Here is an 18,030-nt window from a genome sequence, read left to right on the forward strand (position 1 = left end):
TCCTTAATGTCCCTATTAAGGTCAGCAAGGGCACTGTATCTGTTATGCAGGGACAGAGCGAAAGCTTTGTGTTTATGGTTCATATACTGATTCACTGCATGAAATGAGTCATGTTTTAAGTTTTGCATGCTTTAGCTTCAAAATGATGACATTTATTTATCATGGTAAGGCATCCATTACTAAACTATAACGCGAGGATGAAGAACTACACCAATAATCTATAGTACTTATATTTCAGGAAAAAAGAAAAACAAATCTCAAACCATCTTACTTCAAAATATAAGTGTGTGGAATGTTAGAATGTTCCCTAATAGTGTAAACCAAAGCAAAAAAAAAAGTCCTCATAGGACTTCAATACATTGGAAATTGTAACTAGATGCCAGTCTCCACTACTGTCCATTTGAGGTACCTGAAGAGATCTGGTTGACTATTGTGTGGGCAAGTACTGGAAGAAATGGCCCCTCACCTGATCTAAGGTTTTATGTGGTGGGCAGGAGATGCCAGCAATTTTGAAATTTGGAGGGAAAAGAACCACCTATCTGTGGAATCTTTAAAACAAAATAAGAATGTTCCCCAAATTTGGTAAAAGACTATATCAAAGGCAGTGGTGGGACTCAAATATGTGAACAACCGGTTCTCTTTGTGGATGCCGCTTCCAGAAGTCCATTCTGGGCCTGGGCAACAAAAAATTAGTTACCAGTTCTACCGAACTGGTGCGAACTAGCTGAATCCCACCACTGATCAAAGGAAGGAAACATGAGAGATTAGGGTTATCTTTTCACAATGCTTTTGCTTGCTTGCCTTTGGAAGACTAGACATCCATTACATTTTGCATGATAGTTTAGTACAATTTTCTTTGATCAACTGAACCCCAGTGTTCTACAATATGGCTCCTATCTTGTAGTTAAGTAAAGATAACAGATAGTTATGTGAGGGGCCAAATATGGCCAATAGCAGCATCTATTCTCTTTCCAGAGAAGTCATCAAATGACATCACTGGATTATTTTTAAAACCCATCTATTTGTTTTGTCTGTTTACATTTCTATCCTGTGACAGATCATAAAATCAAATAAAATGGAATAGAAAAAGAAAGAAAAAGTAGTTGCTTGAATTTTTATTTTATTTTATTGCTTCTTTCTTAGTTTATCCCAAGTGATTGCTGAGTGGCCAATTGCTGTTTTAGTGCTCTGTTCGGTGACTGTGTTGATCTGTACTTTGGTGGGCCTATTAGTAGGAAATGTGCCAGATTTTTCTGAGCCCTTGTTGGTAAGTTCATACTGATTACATGACTTGGAATTTATTTGTGTTTTCAAAGAGCCGTGCCCAATTTGATGCTTCCCAGACTACAACTGAACTACATTTCCACAGGGCTGAGAGAGGGTGGGAATATTAGTCTTTTGGGGATCTACAGTTTGAGGGTTATTATTTTAAAAATTTGCTATCTTCTCCACACCCAGTAGCATGTAGAAGTAAGTCTCAGGATGATACTGCATTTCACCATACTTTCCTGGAAACTTGATTTTAATGATTTTTGAATGCTTTAAGAACCTCTAAGCTAAAATGTTAAGGGAAGGGCCACATAGTTCGGTGCTTTGTATACAAAGAAGCTAAACTCTATTGCCAGATAGAACTGAAAGAATGTTTGAAAGCTTTCAGTCAGAATAATTAATACTGTGAGCTAGATTCACAGTGCTTAACTTCTTAGGTTCTTGTTTATTGTTAGCTATTTCATCCACTTTTTTCCTTTTCTTATAGCGTACCAGTGAGAATGCTTGGCGGGGGGGAAGCTAGAGATTAACCTTTAAAGTACTGTTTTTAAATTCTGCCCTTTTAGATGGTTAGAAATAATTAAGTTACCGTATATGTACTTTATAACATTCTGGGATAAATTACGGGCTTTTCTAGAATGTGAATGGGTCCATTATATATTTGACAAACAGGGTTCTTAAAGATGCCTTGCAAGGCAGCATCAACGACAAAAGGTAGTCAAAAAAAGTAAATGGACTCATTCACTTATTACAAAAGGTGTCCAAACAGACAAGATGGAAGTTGGGCAACATAGTTTAAGTCCCGCCCATATTTACCCACATAGAATAGGGCCTGGCTTGGATTGTGCCACCATGACTGCCATCTTCCCTGTTTTGAACCCCATCTCTGTACATGCCACTGTTCTTGCCTAAGGCTCACCTAAATGAATGAGAGTTACATGGTCCGAAATGAAAGAATTTGAGGTTATTCAAAACTTTTAATAATAACAAGAATGTCTAAAGACACTCTGAAAATCTTGTTTAGAATGAAATACACCTATTCTAATTTTTCCATCCTCATGACTTTGGGATCATAAGGCTGTACATATTTTTTTTTTAAAAAAAACTGATTTGGACATGTACCAAAATACCTGTTGTAGCTGCTACCACTTTTAAAAAGTATATTTTAATGTTTTTTTAAATCTTTCTTTCTTTGTTATAAATAGGGTTTTGAACCACGAAACACAGAGATTGGCAGAAAGCTCACAGTTTGGAAGAATATGAAAAGCCAAACAGGCTATAAAAAGATGCTTTCCATTTCTCCCTTCATTGACAACAGGTTGCTGATATTATTACTGTTGTTATTTTTGTTGTTGTTATTGTTATTTCAGGTAACAATAACATAATTACATGCATTGAAATATGAGAAAAAGGTTTTTCCTTCTTGCCCCAGCTCTATGAATTATTTTTTGCATCCTGCTTCAACAGTCTTAAGATTATTGCCTGAGATTTTTGTGGCCATTAAATGAATGCAGACCTGATTTTGATGGATAGGATTTTGGAGTTTGAAAGACATGAATGTCATTCCTTGAGAGACAGGTGCAAAATATATATTGTTGATGATGATGATCATGACAGCAGGAAGCATGGATTAAGGATCACACATTTTTTTATGTAAATGGTTGCTACTAATAGGCACCACAAGCCCTTGAATAGTTTGCCTTTGTCAAACAGAACTTGTGATTTAAAAACCCTAACTGTCTAGAATTGCTCACCAATAGTTGGTGCCATCTTTCAAACTTACTGAAAGTTTCTAAGCCCCATATCTGCATTCGAGAATGTCTGTAATTATGAGAAACTTATTCCTGGGAGACTGTTGAATCCCAAGAGACAAATGACCAGGGTGAGTATGGTTTCAATATGGTGAAAGTGTGGCAAGAAAGGATATTCTTAATGAAAGAGAATGCTGTGTTTATCGCCTGACTTAGTATTTTAAAGCATAAAATTCTCTTTTGCTATGAATTCATTTATTAATTTTTAGTTATATTGATTTGCTTTTTTGTGACTACCCACATCTATCATGACAACCATATATGAATGAGCATGCCTATGGTAGCCAGTTTTTGATGATCCCAACTTAAAACTATTAGTCTCATTTGCAAAATAGATGCTCAAATGTCAGAAAAGCCAATGGTTATCAAATATTTTCTATCACATTATTGCATAATAATGCAGGTATATTCAGCTATCAGAAATGGAATATAAAATCCTAATAGATAATTTCCTAATTACATTTTTATCATAGCACCATCAATATATATCAATACATGACACTTCCACACTCCAGATGGAGCATGTAGTTCCATATCAATTTTTATTTTAGGCTAAGGCATGGAAGACAACAAACATTGATCATGCAGGAGAAAAGGCTTAGTATTTCTTTTTTCAATTAGATTGGAATTAATATGCCCACTAGTAATGGAGTCCAATGGGGGGGGTGAGAGGAGCTTTTCTTCCCATTTAAAGGGACTTTGCTGCATGATAGATATTGTGTAGCCGGTTCTTTGCAGGCATTGAGCGAGACAGAAGGTTCAAAAAAGCAACAGGCTTTATTGAAGGTCAAACATAACAGAAGCAACAAGTGAGCTGCTGCGCAGCTATTTATACAGTTGGCCAATAGGCGGCGACCAATAGGTTTGAAGCAGAGGTTTCCCGCCCAAAGACCTACTTAGCCGGCTGGAGACAACCAGTCTGGGCCATCTAGCAACTGTTACAAGCATACACGTGAATCAGCACTTAGCAGTGAATTCAAGCAATTAGCAAGCAGTGCAACATAAGCAAACACTTACATATATACAAAAAGCCAATACATTACAATAGAAATAATTTTTATTTTGATTGTCCTGGAAACTATTACTATCTACTCAGTGTATTCTAAGAGAGGATTGTTGCCCCCAGATATACCCTGAAATTAATTGAAATAAAAATGAGATACATAATGGGAATCTATGTATCTATATATTCCAAACCAAGGATATCATTGGAATCAGAATAGGAAAGCCTTATCTTCCATCTCTGTGTAATGAAATTATGTCAGTCAGCTGAGCAGAGTCAGAAAAATGCTCAGTTCAAGAGTTTCCTAAAGATAGCCTTATCTCTTTTGTTAGCTTTGGAGATCTGGGCATCAGCAAAGGGCAGAGATCTTTACAAGGAGAACGAGAAGCAAGAACAAGGAGGATGGTGGAGCCAGACTACGAAAAAGATGGCTTCTTCTGTAGTCCTCCAGGTAAGATTAATTTGAAATGAGACTTCAGAATACAAAACAGCAAGAATGGCGACATTTTAATAAAATAATCCTGGCAATGGAAATATGCCATTTTGGCCACTATGCTAACACATACAAACAAACTAGTCTAGATAGAAATTCAAGGTAAAGCATTCCCAACAGATGGCTGACCATTCCCTGCTTAAACACATTCTGTGAAGGACAGCTGAACACCTGCCTCAGGAACCAATTCTTCTACTGAACTCTTCCTCCTTGTTAAAATTTCCCCCCTAACATTTAACACTAACCAGTCTTTTTGAAACAAAAACCAATTACTCTGCATTCTGGGTTGATAGGAAATAAGGAAAAAAGGAGAATGGTAGAACTAGGCTCTCAAAAGGATGTTTTTGGTGGGTGTTGTTGTTGTTGTTGTTTTTAGTGATTCACCCAAATAAGCTTTGTGTAGATTGGGCTTCCAGACTATGAAAAGCCAAGAATGGAGTTCATTTATTTAATACAAGGAGCTGTCAAAAGAGTTTATACACCCATCCAATAATGTTTATCTTGTATGAAAGCATTTAAATATAGATCTAAAACCAAACAAATGTTATTGTTTTCTAATTTACAAGAAGCTGGGAGAATTTGCATGCATACAGAAGAGGTATCAATATCAGAAGATCTTGTCCTTTCCTTTTTAAAAAAATGTTACAATGTTAATAAAATTCTTTTCAACTGTACCCCACATTTGAAGGTGCTTTGAGAGGCTTTCTACATAGCATTTCCAATGCTAGTTTCTCTGGCCTATTTGCCCGATGTCTCCTGTCCCACCCAGTTGCCCATTACTATCTTCCACATGTTACTTTGCCTGGATGTCACTGAATTTGCCTCCTTTTGCCTAGCAGATAATATCTCTACTTCCTCTGCTATTGCCATTAAAAGCAATAATTCCTGGAAACACAAAGAACAGATAAATGGGTTCTTAAAGTTGATGAGGTACTATAATTATTATGGGTTGGGCCTAGGGCTCTCCCTGTGGACGGATTGCACATCCCCTAAGGCAGCATTTGAATAATTCAGCAATAAACCATTGATGCCTCCAGGCCCAGTAGTTATTATTTGCTATTATTTCTTGTCTTTGGGGTCTTCTTGGACAGGAGACCCCCTAAACCAGCACTTCTAAAAGACATAGGTGCATTTGTGATCCTGTTTAAAATCCAGAATTTAATTTCAGTACCAATCAATTACAATAATGTAAGATAATCACTGCACACATACCTCAGATTCTGAATTGTGTCATCAATGACACGTAAAGCTTTTGCTGAAGACACAGTAGGTTGCATGCTAGACTATTCTAATTAAAAACAGCATTATTTAAAAATTTAAAAACCTAACCTAATTTACATGAGGCCATTTCATTACTTTTCCATAACATGATCGCCGTTCCAATCACCATTATCTAGCAACAATTCATTCAGGTTCTCAGTAATTAACACAGGGCTACTGGGGGAGGGAATGAGGATGCATCAGCTTATTTAAGAGTATCTCTTTTTTTTAGCAGAAAGAAAATTCTAAGGAACCACAACAATAAAAATCCTCTCAAAATAGCTCAGTTATGAGTGAAGGCATGCAGTGAGCACAAAATTCTCTGCATGATTCTATATGAATATGGTAGGAAATGGAATAATACTGTATATCCCAGATGAGAAAATGGTTGGTTGGCTGCCATGGAAATTTCCACTATAACATTTCCAAATGTTTGTTATTTTAACTTATTACTAATACTGCTGTTCTCAAAACATTTTGTGACAGTTCAGTAGGATCTCCTTCCAGGAGCTTCCGGGAGCTTCCTTTAGATTTGGGTGTACAATGTATAATTCACTTATTATTAATGTTAATGTACCAAGGGTTTTTTAGATGTTCTTCTCTCATATCTGTTCAATTTTATGCATGTCTGGACAGAAATAAATCCTACCAAAATCAAGGTGATTTACTTATAATTAAAAGTGTGCAGCAACACAATTTGCCCTGGTTTCATTGTTGTGATCAATAGAAGTAGATATAAAATGTAGCAGCTATATAGGAAAAGGAATGCAAGGAAACATGCAATAGGACATATACTGCACAAGAAATACAACTACATTTAAGTGTGTTTCTTTGTCCATTATATACACTCCTCTAGACTTTCTGGTAGACGAATCAAAAACAAAATTTAATTAAAAACACAGTTAATAATATCAATAGAGGCAGGAACACTGGCCATATTTAGAATATGAAGCAGCTTTGAGTCATTCATTGTCTTCTAAGAACAAATTTACATTAATAATGATACAATAAAACAGGTTATATTTTTATACGGTTCTTTTGAAAACTATTATCTCTATTAATAAGGTGCAACTGTTCTAGTCATTGTTCTACTTTGAAAGAGCTGTGGAGGATTCCTTTTTTCACTATTAAGGATACTCAAGAATCTTTTTTTCCCTGTCTTTGGCAATGAACTAGGCAGAAAGCATTATTAAACCAAAATAATAATAATAATAATAATAATAATAATAATAATAATGACAAATGCAGCAACAGACAGTAAGTGCCACCTATGCAAAGAAGCTGAAGAAAAAGTGGGTCACCTGGTAAGCTGCTGCAAGAAGATCGCACAGACTGACTACAAGCAGCAGCATGACAAAGTAGCAACAATGGTGCATTGGAAGATCTGCAAGTAATATCATTTGCCTGCAAGCAAGAACTAGTGGGTTCATGAAATAGAGAAAGTCACAGAAAATGAAAATGTTAAATTGCTCTGGGACTTTAGAATTCAAACAGACAAGCACATGCCACATAACACCCCGGACTTAACAACTGTTGATAAGACAAAAGAGTCTGGATAGTGGACGTGGCAGTGCCTGGAGACAGCAGAATAGACAAGAAAGAACTGGAGAAGATAACAAAATACAAAGACCGACAAATAGAAATAAAACGACTGTGGCAAAGGCAAACAAGGGTAGTACCAATAATAATAGGTGCCTTAGGTGCAATCCCAAAACAACTGGAGCACCACATGAACACCATTGGCATTGACAAATTCACCATTAGTCAGTTGCAAAAGGCAGCCTTACTAGGAACTGCTTCCATCCTGCGATGATATCTGTAATACTATTAAACATCCACATCTGCCTATCCCAGGTCCTTTGTAGGTAGACAAAAATGTCAAATCCAGTCTGAACATCTGGCTGACTGTGTGATGATCAATCATCATCATCACCATCATCATCATCATCCTAGGTTAATGGAAAGGACTCAACAGGACAAAAATGCCAAATCTGGTCTAAGCATCTGGCTGACTGTGCAAGCAACAACAATAATAATATTGGCACACTGCATATCATACCACAAAATCTTAGGCACTGCTTAGAAAATGTATCCATTGACAAAATGTTCATCTGTCAAGAGCAAAAGGCAACATTGCTTGGATCCACACATATATTATGTTGATATATTACAACATCTTAGGTTCTTGGGAAGAACTCAGTGGGTATGAAGGCCAAGATCAGTTAACAATCTGGCATCTGTGATTCCTTATTTTTGTGTGTAACAGTAATAATTCTAGTTGCACAGGACCAAAGCTTTAAGAACAAATGCATACAAAGCCAGAACTGAGCAACAAAAAGCGAATACAGACTCAGCAAAGAAGGTGAAAAAAACAGTGGATCACCTGTAGCTACTGCAAAAAAATCACACAGACTGACTACAAACAATGGCATGACAGAGAAGCAACAATGGTGCATTGGAACATTTGAAAGAAATACCATTTCTCTGCAAGCAAGAAGTGGTGGGAACATAAAATAGACAAAGAAGCTAAAGCGCTCTGGGATTTTAGAATACAAAAAGACAAACATTTGCTACATAAAACCCAGACTTAACAACTGTCAATAAGAAAGTCAAAAAAAGTCTGCACAGTGAACAGTGCGGTACTTGAGACAACAGAAGAGAAGAGAAAGAGCTGAAGAAAATCACAATGTACAAAGAGCTGAGAACAGAAGTAGAATGGCAAAAGAAAGCAAAGATAGTATCAGTATTAATAGGCATCTTGGGTGCACTCCCCAAACATCTGGAGCACCACTTGAACATCAGCACTGACAGAATCACCATCAGTCAATTGTGAAGGCAGCTTCACATGGAACAGCTTACATTCTGCGAGGATACTTTTAACACCATCAAATAACATCTGCTTATCCTAAGTCTTTAGGAAGGACTTGATATGTGGATAAAAATGCCAAATCCAGTCAAGTATATGGCTGATTATGCCACCAACCATAATAGTAATAAGCAGACAACTTTTCTTCCAGTAGTCCTGTAGTTTCTGGCTCTTAAATGCTCATCCAACAGTCCTGATAAAAATGCCAAATCCATTCTAAACATCTGGCTGAATTTGTAACCAACATAATAAATTTTGTTGTTGTTAGCTGCGAAGTCGTGTCCGACCCATCGCGACCCTATGGACAACATTCCTCCAGGCCTTCCTGTCCTCTACCATCTTCTGGAGTCCATTTAAGCTCACGCCTACTGCTTCAGTGACTCCATCCAGCCACCTCATTCTCTGTCGTCCCCTTCTTCTATTGCCCTCGATCTTTCCCAGCATTAGGCTCTTCTCCAGTGAGTCCTTCCTTCTCATTAGGTGGCCAAAGTACTTGAGTTTTAGCTTCAGAATCTGGCCTTCTAAAGAGCAGTCAGGATTGATCTCCTCTAGGACTGACCGGTTTGATCGCCTTGCAGTCCAAGGGACTCGCAGGAGTCTTCTCCAGCACCACAGTTCAAAGGCCTCAATTCTTTGGCGCTCAGCCTTTCTTATGGTCCAACTTTCACTGCCATACATTGCAACTGGGAAGACCATAGCCTTGACTATACGCACTTTTGTTGACAGGGTGATGTCTCTGCTTTTAAGTGTGCTGTCTAGATTTGCCATGGCTTTCCTCCCCAGGAGCAAGCGTCTTTTAATTTCTTGGCTACAGTCCCCGTCTGCAGTGATCTTGGACCCCAGGAAAATAAAATCTGTCACTACCTCCATTTCTTCCCCATCTATTTGCCAGGAATTGAGAGGGCCAGATGCCATGATCTTGGTTTTCTTAATGTTAAGTTTCAACCCAAGTTTTGCACTCTCCTTCTTCACCTGCAACAAGAGGCTCTTTAGTTCTTCTTCACTTTCTGCCATTAGAGTGGTATCATCTGCGTATCTTAGGTTGTTGATATTTCTTCCGGCAATCTTAATTCCAACTTTTGATTCATCTAGCCCTGCCTTTCTCATGATGTGCTCTGCATATAAGTTAAATAGGCAGGGCGACAGTATACAGCCTTGCCGGACTCCTTTCCCAATTTTGAACCAATCAGTGGTTCCGTGTCCAGTTCTCACTGTTGCTTCTTGACCCGCATATAGGTTTCTCAAGAGACAAATAAGATGGTCTGGTACTCCCATCTCTTTAAGAACTTGCCACAGTTTGTTGTGATCCACACAATCAAAGGCTTTAGCATAGTCAATGAAGCAGAAGTAGATGTTTTTCTGGAACTCCCTAGCTTTCTCCATGATCCAGCGTATGTTGGCAATTTGATCTCTAGTTCCTCTGCCTCTTCGAAATCCTGCCTGTACTTCTGGTAGTTCTCGATCCACATACTGCTGAAGTCTAGCTTGTAGGATTTTAAGCATGACTTTACTAGCATGAGAAATGAGTGCAATGGTGCGATAGTTTGAACATTCTTTGGCACTGCCTTTCTTTGGAATTGGAATGTAAACTGATCTTTTCCAATCCTGTGGCCACTGTTGAGTTTTCCAAATTTGCTGGCAAAATGAGTGTAGCACTTTTACTGCATTGTCTTTTAAGATTTTGAATAGCTCAGCTGGAATACTGTCACTTCCACTAGCTTTGTTGTTGCTCAGTTTTTCTAAGGCCCACTTCACTTCACATTCTAGGATGTCTGGCTCGAGGTCAGTGACCACCTCATTGTGATTATCAGGGACGTTAAGCTCATTCTTGTATAGTTCTTCTGTGTAATTTTGCCACCTCTTCTTAATCTCTTCTGCCTCTGTTAGGTCCCTGCCATTTTGGTCCTTTATCATGCCCATTTTTGCATTAAACGTTCCCTTCATTTCTCCAATTTTCTTGAAAAGATCTCTGGTCCTCCCTATTCTATTGTTTTCTTCTATTTCTTTGCACTGTTCATTTAAGAAGGCATTCTTATCTCTTCTAGCTATTCTCTGGAATTCTGCATTCAATTGGGCGTATCTTTCTTTTTCTCCCTTGCCTTTCGCTTCCCTCCTTTCCTCAGCTATTTGCAAAGCTTCCTCAGACAGCCATTTTGCTTTCTTGCATTTCTTTTTCTTTGGGATGGTTTTGGTTGCTACCTCTTGTACAATGTCGCGAACCTCTGTCCATAGTTCTTCAGGCACTCTGTCTATCAGATCTAATTCCTTAAATCTATTTGTCACCTCTACTGTATATTCAACAGGGATATGATTTAATTCATACCTGAGTGGCCTAGTGCTTTTCCCTACTTTCTTCAGTTTAAGCCTAAACTTTGCAAGGAGAAGCTCATGGTCTGAGCCACAGTCAGCTCCTGGTCTTGTTTTTACTGACTGTATAGAGCTTCTCCATCTTTGGCTGCAGAGCATATAGTCAATCTGATTTCTGTGTTGACCATCTGGTGATGTCCATGTGTAGAGCCGTCTCTTGGGTTGTTGGAAAAGAGTGTTTGCTATGACCATCGCATTCTCTTGACAGAATTCTATCAGCCTGTGCCCTGCTTCATTTTGCACTCCAAGGCCAAACTTGCCTGTTATTCCAGTTATCTTTTGGCTTCCTACTTTAGCATTCCAATCCCCCATGATGATAAGAACATCATTTTTTGGTGTTAGTTCTATAAGGTGCTGTAGTGCTTCATAGAACTGGTCAATTTCATCCTCTTCAGCACTGGTGGCTGGGGCATAGACTTGGACTACTGTGATATTGAATGGTTTGCCTTGGATTCGAACTGAGATCATTCTGTCATTTTGAGGATTGTATCCCAGTATTGCTTTTCCTACTCTTTTATTGACTATGAAGGCTACTCCATTTCTTCTGAAGGATTCTTGCCCACAGTAGTATACCTGATGGTCATCTGAATTAAATTCACCCATTCCTGTCCATTTTAGTTCGCTGATACCTAAGATGTCAATGTTCAGTCTTGTCATCTCTTGTTTGACCACATCCAGCTTTCCTTGATTCATGGATCTTACATTCCAGGTTCCTATGGAGAAAAAATCTTTACAGCATTGGACTTTCCTTTCACCACCAGACACATCCACAGCTGAGCGTCCTTTCGGCTTTGGCCCAGTCGCTTCATTCTTTCTGGCGCTACTAGTACTAGCCCTCTGCTCTTCCCCAGTAGCATATTGGACGCCTTCCGACCTGAGGGGCTCATCTTCCAGCGTCATATCGTTTTGCCTTTTGGTACTGTCCATAGGGTTTTCATGGCAAAGATACTGGAGTGGGTTGCCATTTCCTTCTCCAGTGGATCACGTTTTGTCAGAACTCTCTGCTATGACCTGTCCATCTTGGGTGGCCCTGCACGGCATAGCTCATAGCTTCATTGAATTACGCAAGCCCCTTCGCCACGACAAGGCAGTAATCCATGAAGGGGAACATAATAAATAGAATATGGCAAAAGAAAGCAAAAGTACTATAATACTACCAATAGTAATAGGTGCCTTTGATGCAATTCCAAAACATTTGGAACAATAGAACACTATCAGCATTGACAAAAGCACCAGTCAATTGCAAAAGGCAGCTTTTTTTGGAATAACATACATCCTACAACAATTTATTTAATATTATTAAGCAACAACATCTGCCTATCCCAGATCCTTGGGAAAGATTCAATAGGTAGACAAAAATGCAAAATTCAGGCTAAACATCTATCTGACTGTGCAAACAACATAACAATAAAAAATCAATATGATGCTCAATTCTTAAGGGAGGTAAAGAGTAGTTCAGAACAATGATAAAGTTTCTTTTTCAATTGTTCTGGGTTTGGCATTTTTGTCTACCTATTGAGTCCTTACCAAGGACCTGGGATAGGCAGATGTGGATATTTGTTCTTCATTTGGTCTTTCTTGTAGGCCAGTTTGGTGGTGGTATTATTATTATTATTATTATTATTATTATTATTATTATTATTATTATTATTATTATTATTATTATTATATTCACCTTTGTTATTACATGTATTTTATTTTCCTTTTAGGGAAAAATTATTCTCAGCTGGTTTTCATGTCTACAACTGCTGGTAGCTTATGGAATTTGCAAGCGATACAATCCATGTGTCAAATGGAGCAAAACAAGGTTTGTAATGCTTTGAGGAATAGACAAATTTCCCTAGAGTATCAGATTCCAGTTTCACACTTCTGAATAACGTATGTAATTCTGAAACCATTCACATTCACACAAAGGAATGCGAATCCAGCATCCTTCAATACTGAACTTACAACAAAATGTAATGAAAAAAATAAGCTTTCAGCTCTAAAAATCAAAACAGAGCATAAACTACAATAAAGGCAAGAGAAGAGGAAAAGGAGACAAAGGGAAGGAAAGTTACCGTAGTCCTTTGACTCTTGGATATTTTTCAAGTGAATGATCTGAATTTGGGGTAATTTTAAAATGGAAGTATATTTATGCCTTGTGAAACTATAGCATTTAGATATCAAAGCTCATGTTATTTCATGCTTGATAACAAGTTAAGAGAAACCTGAAAATGTCCACTTCATTAAAATGCTTGATAGGTTTTTTTTAATCCTATTACGGTAATATTATGTTTGACACTACAAACTGCATATTACTATCAATTAAATGTATATGCTGTCCATTTTTCTGATAAGGCAACTCTGGATGGCTTACATATCTAGTATAAAAGGTACTGGCATATGGAGTAAAGGCTGAAGCGGTTATCTTTCTTAACTTAGGGAGAATAAACATACATTTTTGGCTGTCATGCAGATATGTTATCATCTTTATCATCATCATCCACTGCCTTTATGTTTATGATATGCAGCCAAAGATGAGGATAGAGAATTAGTTCCAGCTCACCCTCCTCTATTATCATCAAAGAATCTTCTGACCGTTTCCAGTTGCCACCCCCAAGATTATTTGATTTCATGTTGTTATCAGCACAACAAAGCCACAGAGTGAGATAAAATGAGAATATTGGGGGGGGGGGGAATAAAATAAAAGAGGAAAGGAAGAGAGACATGAAAAAAATCTAATGTATTATTTTCCTTTTGGCCATTTTCCAGATCCGTTCACACCCACAATTTGGGAACCTGTGTCAACGTACTGAAGCCAATGAATGCTGTCCAAGCTGGTCTCTTGGGAACTATATTGCTGCTCTACACAACCGATCTTCTTGCTTCGACATTACCCAGGCGGATGTTTCCCACACCCTGACCCTCCTACGTTCTTGTGCCCCCGACTACCATAAAGGCATTCTTGTTCCTTCATGCATTGGTTTCAAGACTGAAAGAGATAAACACGTGCAGTGTTCTAAACTCCCAGAGAAATGCACTCGGTTCCACGCAGTTTACCAGCTCCTTCATTTCTTAGTAGACAGAGACTTTCTCAGCCTGCAGACGGTGGGATACCAAGTGCCAACACTGAAATATAGCCTGTTGTTTTTGCCAACCATGAAGGGAGCTTCCATGCTGGGAATCTACCTAAATAATCTTGAGTCAGGGGACTTGTTTGATAATTACACATCCATCATTGGGATGGACTTGGGCCTTAAACAGAAATTATTCCAGCACTACCTTTTCCTGGATACCGTGTATCCAATCATGGCAATACTGGCAATATTTCTGAGCATATTTTGTTATTTACACTCGGTCTTTATCACTTTTGTCGTCATAATGATTGTCTTTGGTACCCTGATGATTTCGTATTTCTTGTACAAGGTGGCCTTCCAATTCTCCTATTTCCCTTTTGCAAACCTATCTGCAGTGATCATTCTCAGCAGTATTTGTGCCAACCATACCTTGGTCTTTTTTGACCTCTGGAATCGTAGCAAGAGCCAGAACCCATCTGCAGGGCTGTTGCAGTGGGTGAGAACAACCATGCATCATTTTGGTTACCTCATGATGGCATCTTGCCTGACAACTGGTGCTGCTTTCTACACAAGCTACATGAGTTACATTACTGCCATACGCTGTTTTGCCATCTACATGGGCACTTCTGTCCTGGTGAACTTGATATTTATGGTGACGTGGCTCCCTGCTTCAGTTGTACTGTATGAACGATTCATAGCAAGGAAGTGTGTTTATAAATCAGAACACTACTGGAATAATACCGGGCACAAAAGGGTCATTCTGTCTTTCCATCATCTCCTCCAGAGTATCCAGACTACATGGCATGAAACTTCCAGATTATTATTTGAGAAAGTTCTCCCTTGTGGGGTAATCAAATTCCGTTATATTTGGATCTGTTGGTTTGCTGCCTTGGCTATAGGTGGTGCCTATATTTCCTGCCTGAATCCTCGGCTGAGGCTCCCAACTTTGGAGATGTCATCTGTGCAAGTGTTCAGGTTAAATCACCCCTTTGAGAGATATGACGCAGAATACTGTAACGAGTTCATGTTTGAAAGGTTAGAACGAGAAGACATGCACATGCCTATCACTATTATATGGGGTATACTCCCAGTGGACAATGGGGATCACTTTAATCCCAAAAGTAATGGCACTCTGGTGAGGGACTCAGCCTTTACCATTGAAAATCCTGAAGCGCAAAGATGGCTGCTGCAGTTTTGCCAAAAAGTCAAAAATCATACTTTTTACTATGCTGACATGGAACAAAAATTCACAGTTTGTTTCATGGAGGAATTTCAACGGTGGATGGAGAGCAGACAGTGCTCCAAGAGAGATCACAGCTTCAACCTCTGCTGTAATCACTTCTCCTTCCCATATGGTAGGGAAGTCTTCCTTCATTGCATCAAAATGATGATCATGGAACACAACAGAGAAGAAGCTGAAGCTCGTGACTTTGGCCTCCGTTTCGATGAGAAGGGCAATCTTGTTGCCCTGGTGCTGGAGTTTGAAACAATTTACTACTACAGCTCCAACTACAGCAAGGTAAAACATTTTTACGATGAGCTTGGCTTATGGATAAGACAAGAGATAAAGGTAGCCCCCATGGGGCTTCAAAATGGTTGGTTCACCAGTAAATTGGAGCTCTATAATCTCCAGCACAGCACCGACAAAGAGACCATGGTGGTGCTGGGATTGTCAATAGCCATCTGTTTTGTGGTTCTCTTGCTCACAACTTGGAATGTCCTCCTTACTGCATTCTCTGTTATCACTATAGCAGGCACTGCTCTGGTAACCATTGGACTTTTGGTTCTTCTGGAGTGGCAGCTGAATGCCGTGGAGTCCCTCCTCATTTCAGCAGCGGTGGGCCTCTCTGTCGACTTCACAGTGAACTACTGCATTTCCTACCACTTGTGTTCGCATTCTGATCGCCTGAGCCGGGTCGCCTTCTCCCTGAAACAGATGAGCTGTGCCACCATCATGGGAACTTCTGCTCTGTTTTCTGCAGGTGTGATGATGTTACCTGCTACTGTGCTAGCATACAGGAAGTTAGGTATTTTTATGATGATGATCAAATGTATCAGCTGTGGCTTTGCCACATTCTTCTTCCAGTCTCTGTGCTGCTTCTTTGGTCCAAATAAGAATTGTGGACAAATTCTTTGGCCATGCATTCATATTTTGAAGCACTACGCCAAGAGCCCTAACTCCTCCAACAGAACTTTCGCCTGTGGAGGTAATGAGAAACAGAACCAATTAGCAAACGATCAGGGTTCCAATGGTGCAAATGAACAGTATGAACTCCAGCCTTTGGCCCGGAAGCTTAGTGACAGCTTTGACAATAGCACTTCCACAAGCAAACTGTCCAATCGCCCATCGGTCTTGTCTGAAGATATTCAACTCCAGGACAACCGGTGCCCTAGAATGGAGCTTCACTCATCCTTTGAGAGAGACAGACAGAAGCTAGAGCAAACTGAGGGATGCCATATATCTCTTTGTCAGTGCCCTGCCTTGCAAACGTCTTCTCCTTACAAGCCTGGAAGTAACTCAGGAACAGAAGCAGAAAATCATCAAGATGAGCTCTGCAGAGAGTGCAGATGCCAAAAATATGATCCAAAAGCCTGGGAACACTCCCAGTCAGCCAGCACAATAGATGACAGACTGCTAAATAAATCTCATTATCCAAGCAATGCCAATCGACAAAAATCAGATTATACCTCAGAAAACAGTAATCTGCGAGAAGCTGAACTGTATGATCTTCACAGATGCCTTTATTCCACTGGTAGCTCTTTCAGTGTTCAGAATGTCTCCAGTGAGACCTCTCTCAGCGATTTTGAACCCAGCATAAAAATTGTGGAATCAGCCAGCTCCTGTCCAGATCATCTGGATGTAGTCAATTCTTGCTGTTCCACTCAGAGAGGTCAGCTGAATGGAAAGAGAGACACCTTGAGGCTGGACCTGAGAGAGACTGTCTTTGACACTTCTGCATCAGCATCCCAGCAGAACAGTGGCTTGAGAAGAACACGATTAGGAGGATTGGGAGGCGTGGATCCAGTTGTTCTACCGAATAGCAAACCTGACATGCCTGATGTTTGGATTAAGCGGTCTGGGGTGCAAAACGCTGGATACTGAAGGGTGAAAAATCTCAAAGCAAAACAACTGCTATTTCAGGGGCACGGAAAATGAATGTTCAGCTGAAATAGCAAATTTGAAACCCTTCTTTTTTTTTCTTCAGCATGAAAACAAAGTGCATTATTGCAGAAGTGAAGAAAAGACTTTTTAAAAAAATACTCAGCCAGCCAATTTGAAGTAGATCAGAAGCAAGTTTTAATGCAGTGTCAGCTAATCAACTGCCTACCGTTGTAGCCAGTGCCATGGTGTTGATTATATTCAGTTATCCTTGTTCAAGAGAGCCAGTTTTTTTAGTGGTTGAGGCATCAAACTAGAAACTGGGAGACCAGGAGTTCTAGTCCTGCCTTAGGCATAAAGCCAGCTGGGTGGTCTTGGGCCAATCAGTTTCTCTCAGGATGGAGGCAATGGCGAACCACCTCTGAAAAACCTTGCCAAGAAAACTGCAGGGACGTGTCCAGGGAGACTCTGACAAGCCGATATGATTGAACAGAAGGGGAAAAAAAGAATCATGGTTAATCAAGACAGAGTTGTTTGTAACTGTCTCTGGTGTAAGATGTTTTGCAACGTCACTTGATTTTGGAAGCAGCAGAGTCCCAGGGATCACAAAAATAAATTACTTAGTAGCTACTGAATAGGGGGGAAACTTTATACCTTGGAGCATTTGGTGTTGAGTCATTAAGATCTTGTATATTGTTGATGTGACAAAAATGTTTTAACTGAATCACTTTCTATCAATTATGCAAATCTCATCAAGAAATTATATTCAGATAGGGAAAGAAAAAAATATCGCTTGGTAATT

At 39.3% G+C, this 18,030-nt stretch overlaps 1 protein-coding gene across 1 annotated transcript in view; it reads left to right on the forward strand.

The window, feature by feature from the left end:
* The window catches only part of DISP2 (dispatched RND transporter family member 2), a gene marked incomplete at both ends in the record, with an annotated part of 37,359 nt that extends 20,128 nt beyond the window's left edge, over positions 1-17,231 (forward strand). Inside the window, 5 exons of the mRNA XM_081315416.1 lie at positions 1,144-1,267; positions 2,475-2,587; positions 4,416-4,534; positions 12,779-12,876; positions 13,824-17,231. Of these exons, the coding sequence (XP_081171542.1) occupies positions 1,144-1,267; positions 2,475-2,587; positions 4,416-4,534; positions 12,779-12,876; positions 13,824-17,231 (3,862 nt within the window). The remainder of the gene's footprint in view (positions 1-1,143; positions 1,268-2,474; positions 2,588-4,415; positions 4,535-12,778; positions 12,877-13,823) is intronic.
* Positions 17,232-18,030: the final 799 nt, after the last annotated feature.

The sequence above is a fragment of the Vipera berus genome (assembly GCF_964194415.1).
Source record: "Vipera berus genome assembly, chromosome: 1".
Taxonomy (NCBI): Eukaryota; Metazoa; Chordata; class Lepidosauria; order Squamata; family Viperidae; genus Vipera; species Vipera berus.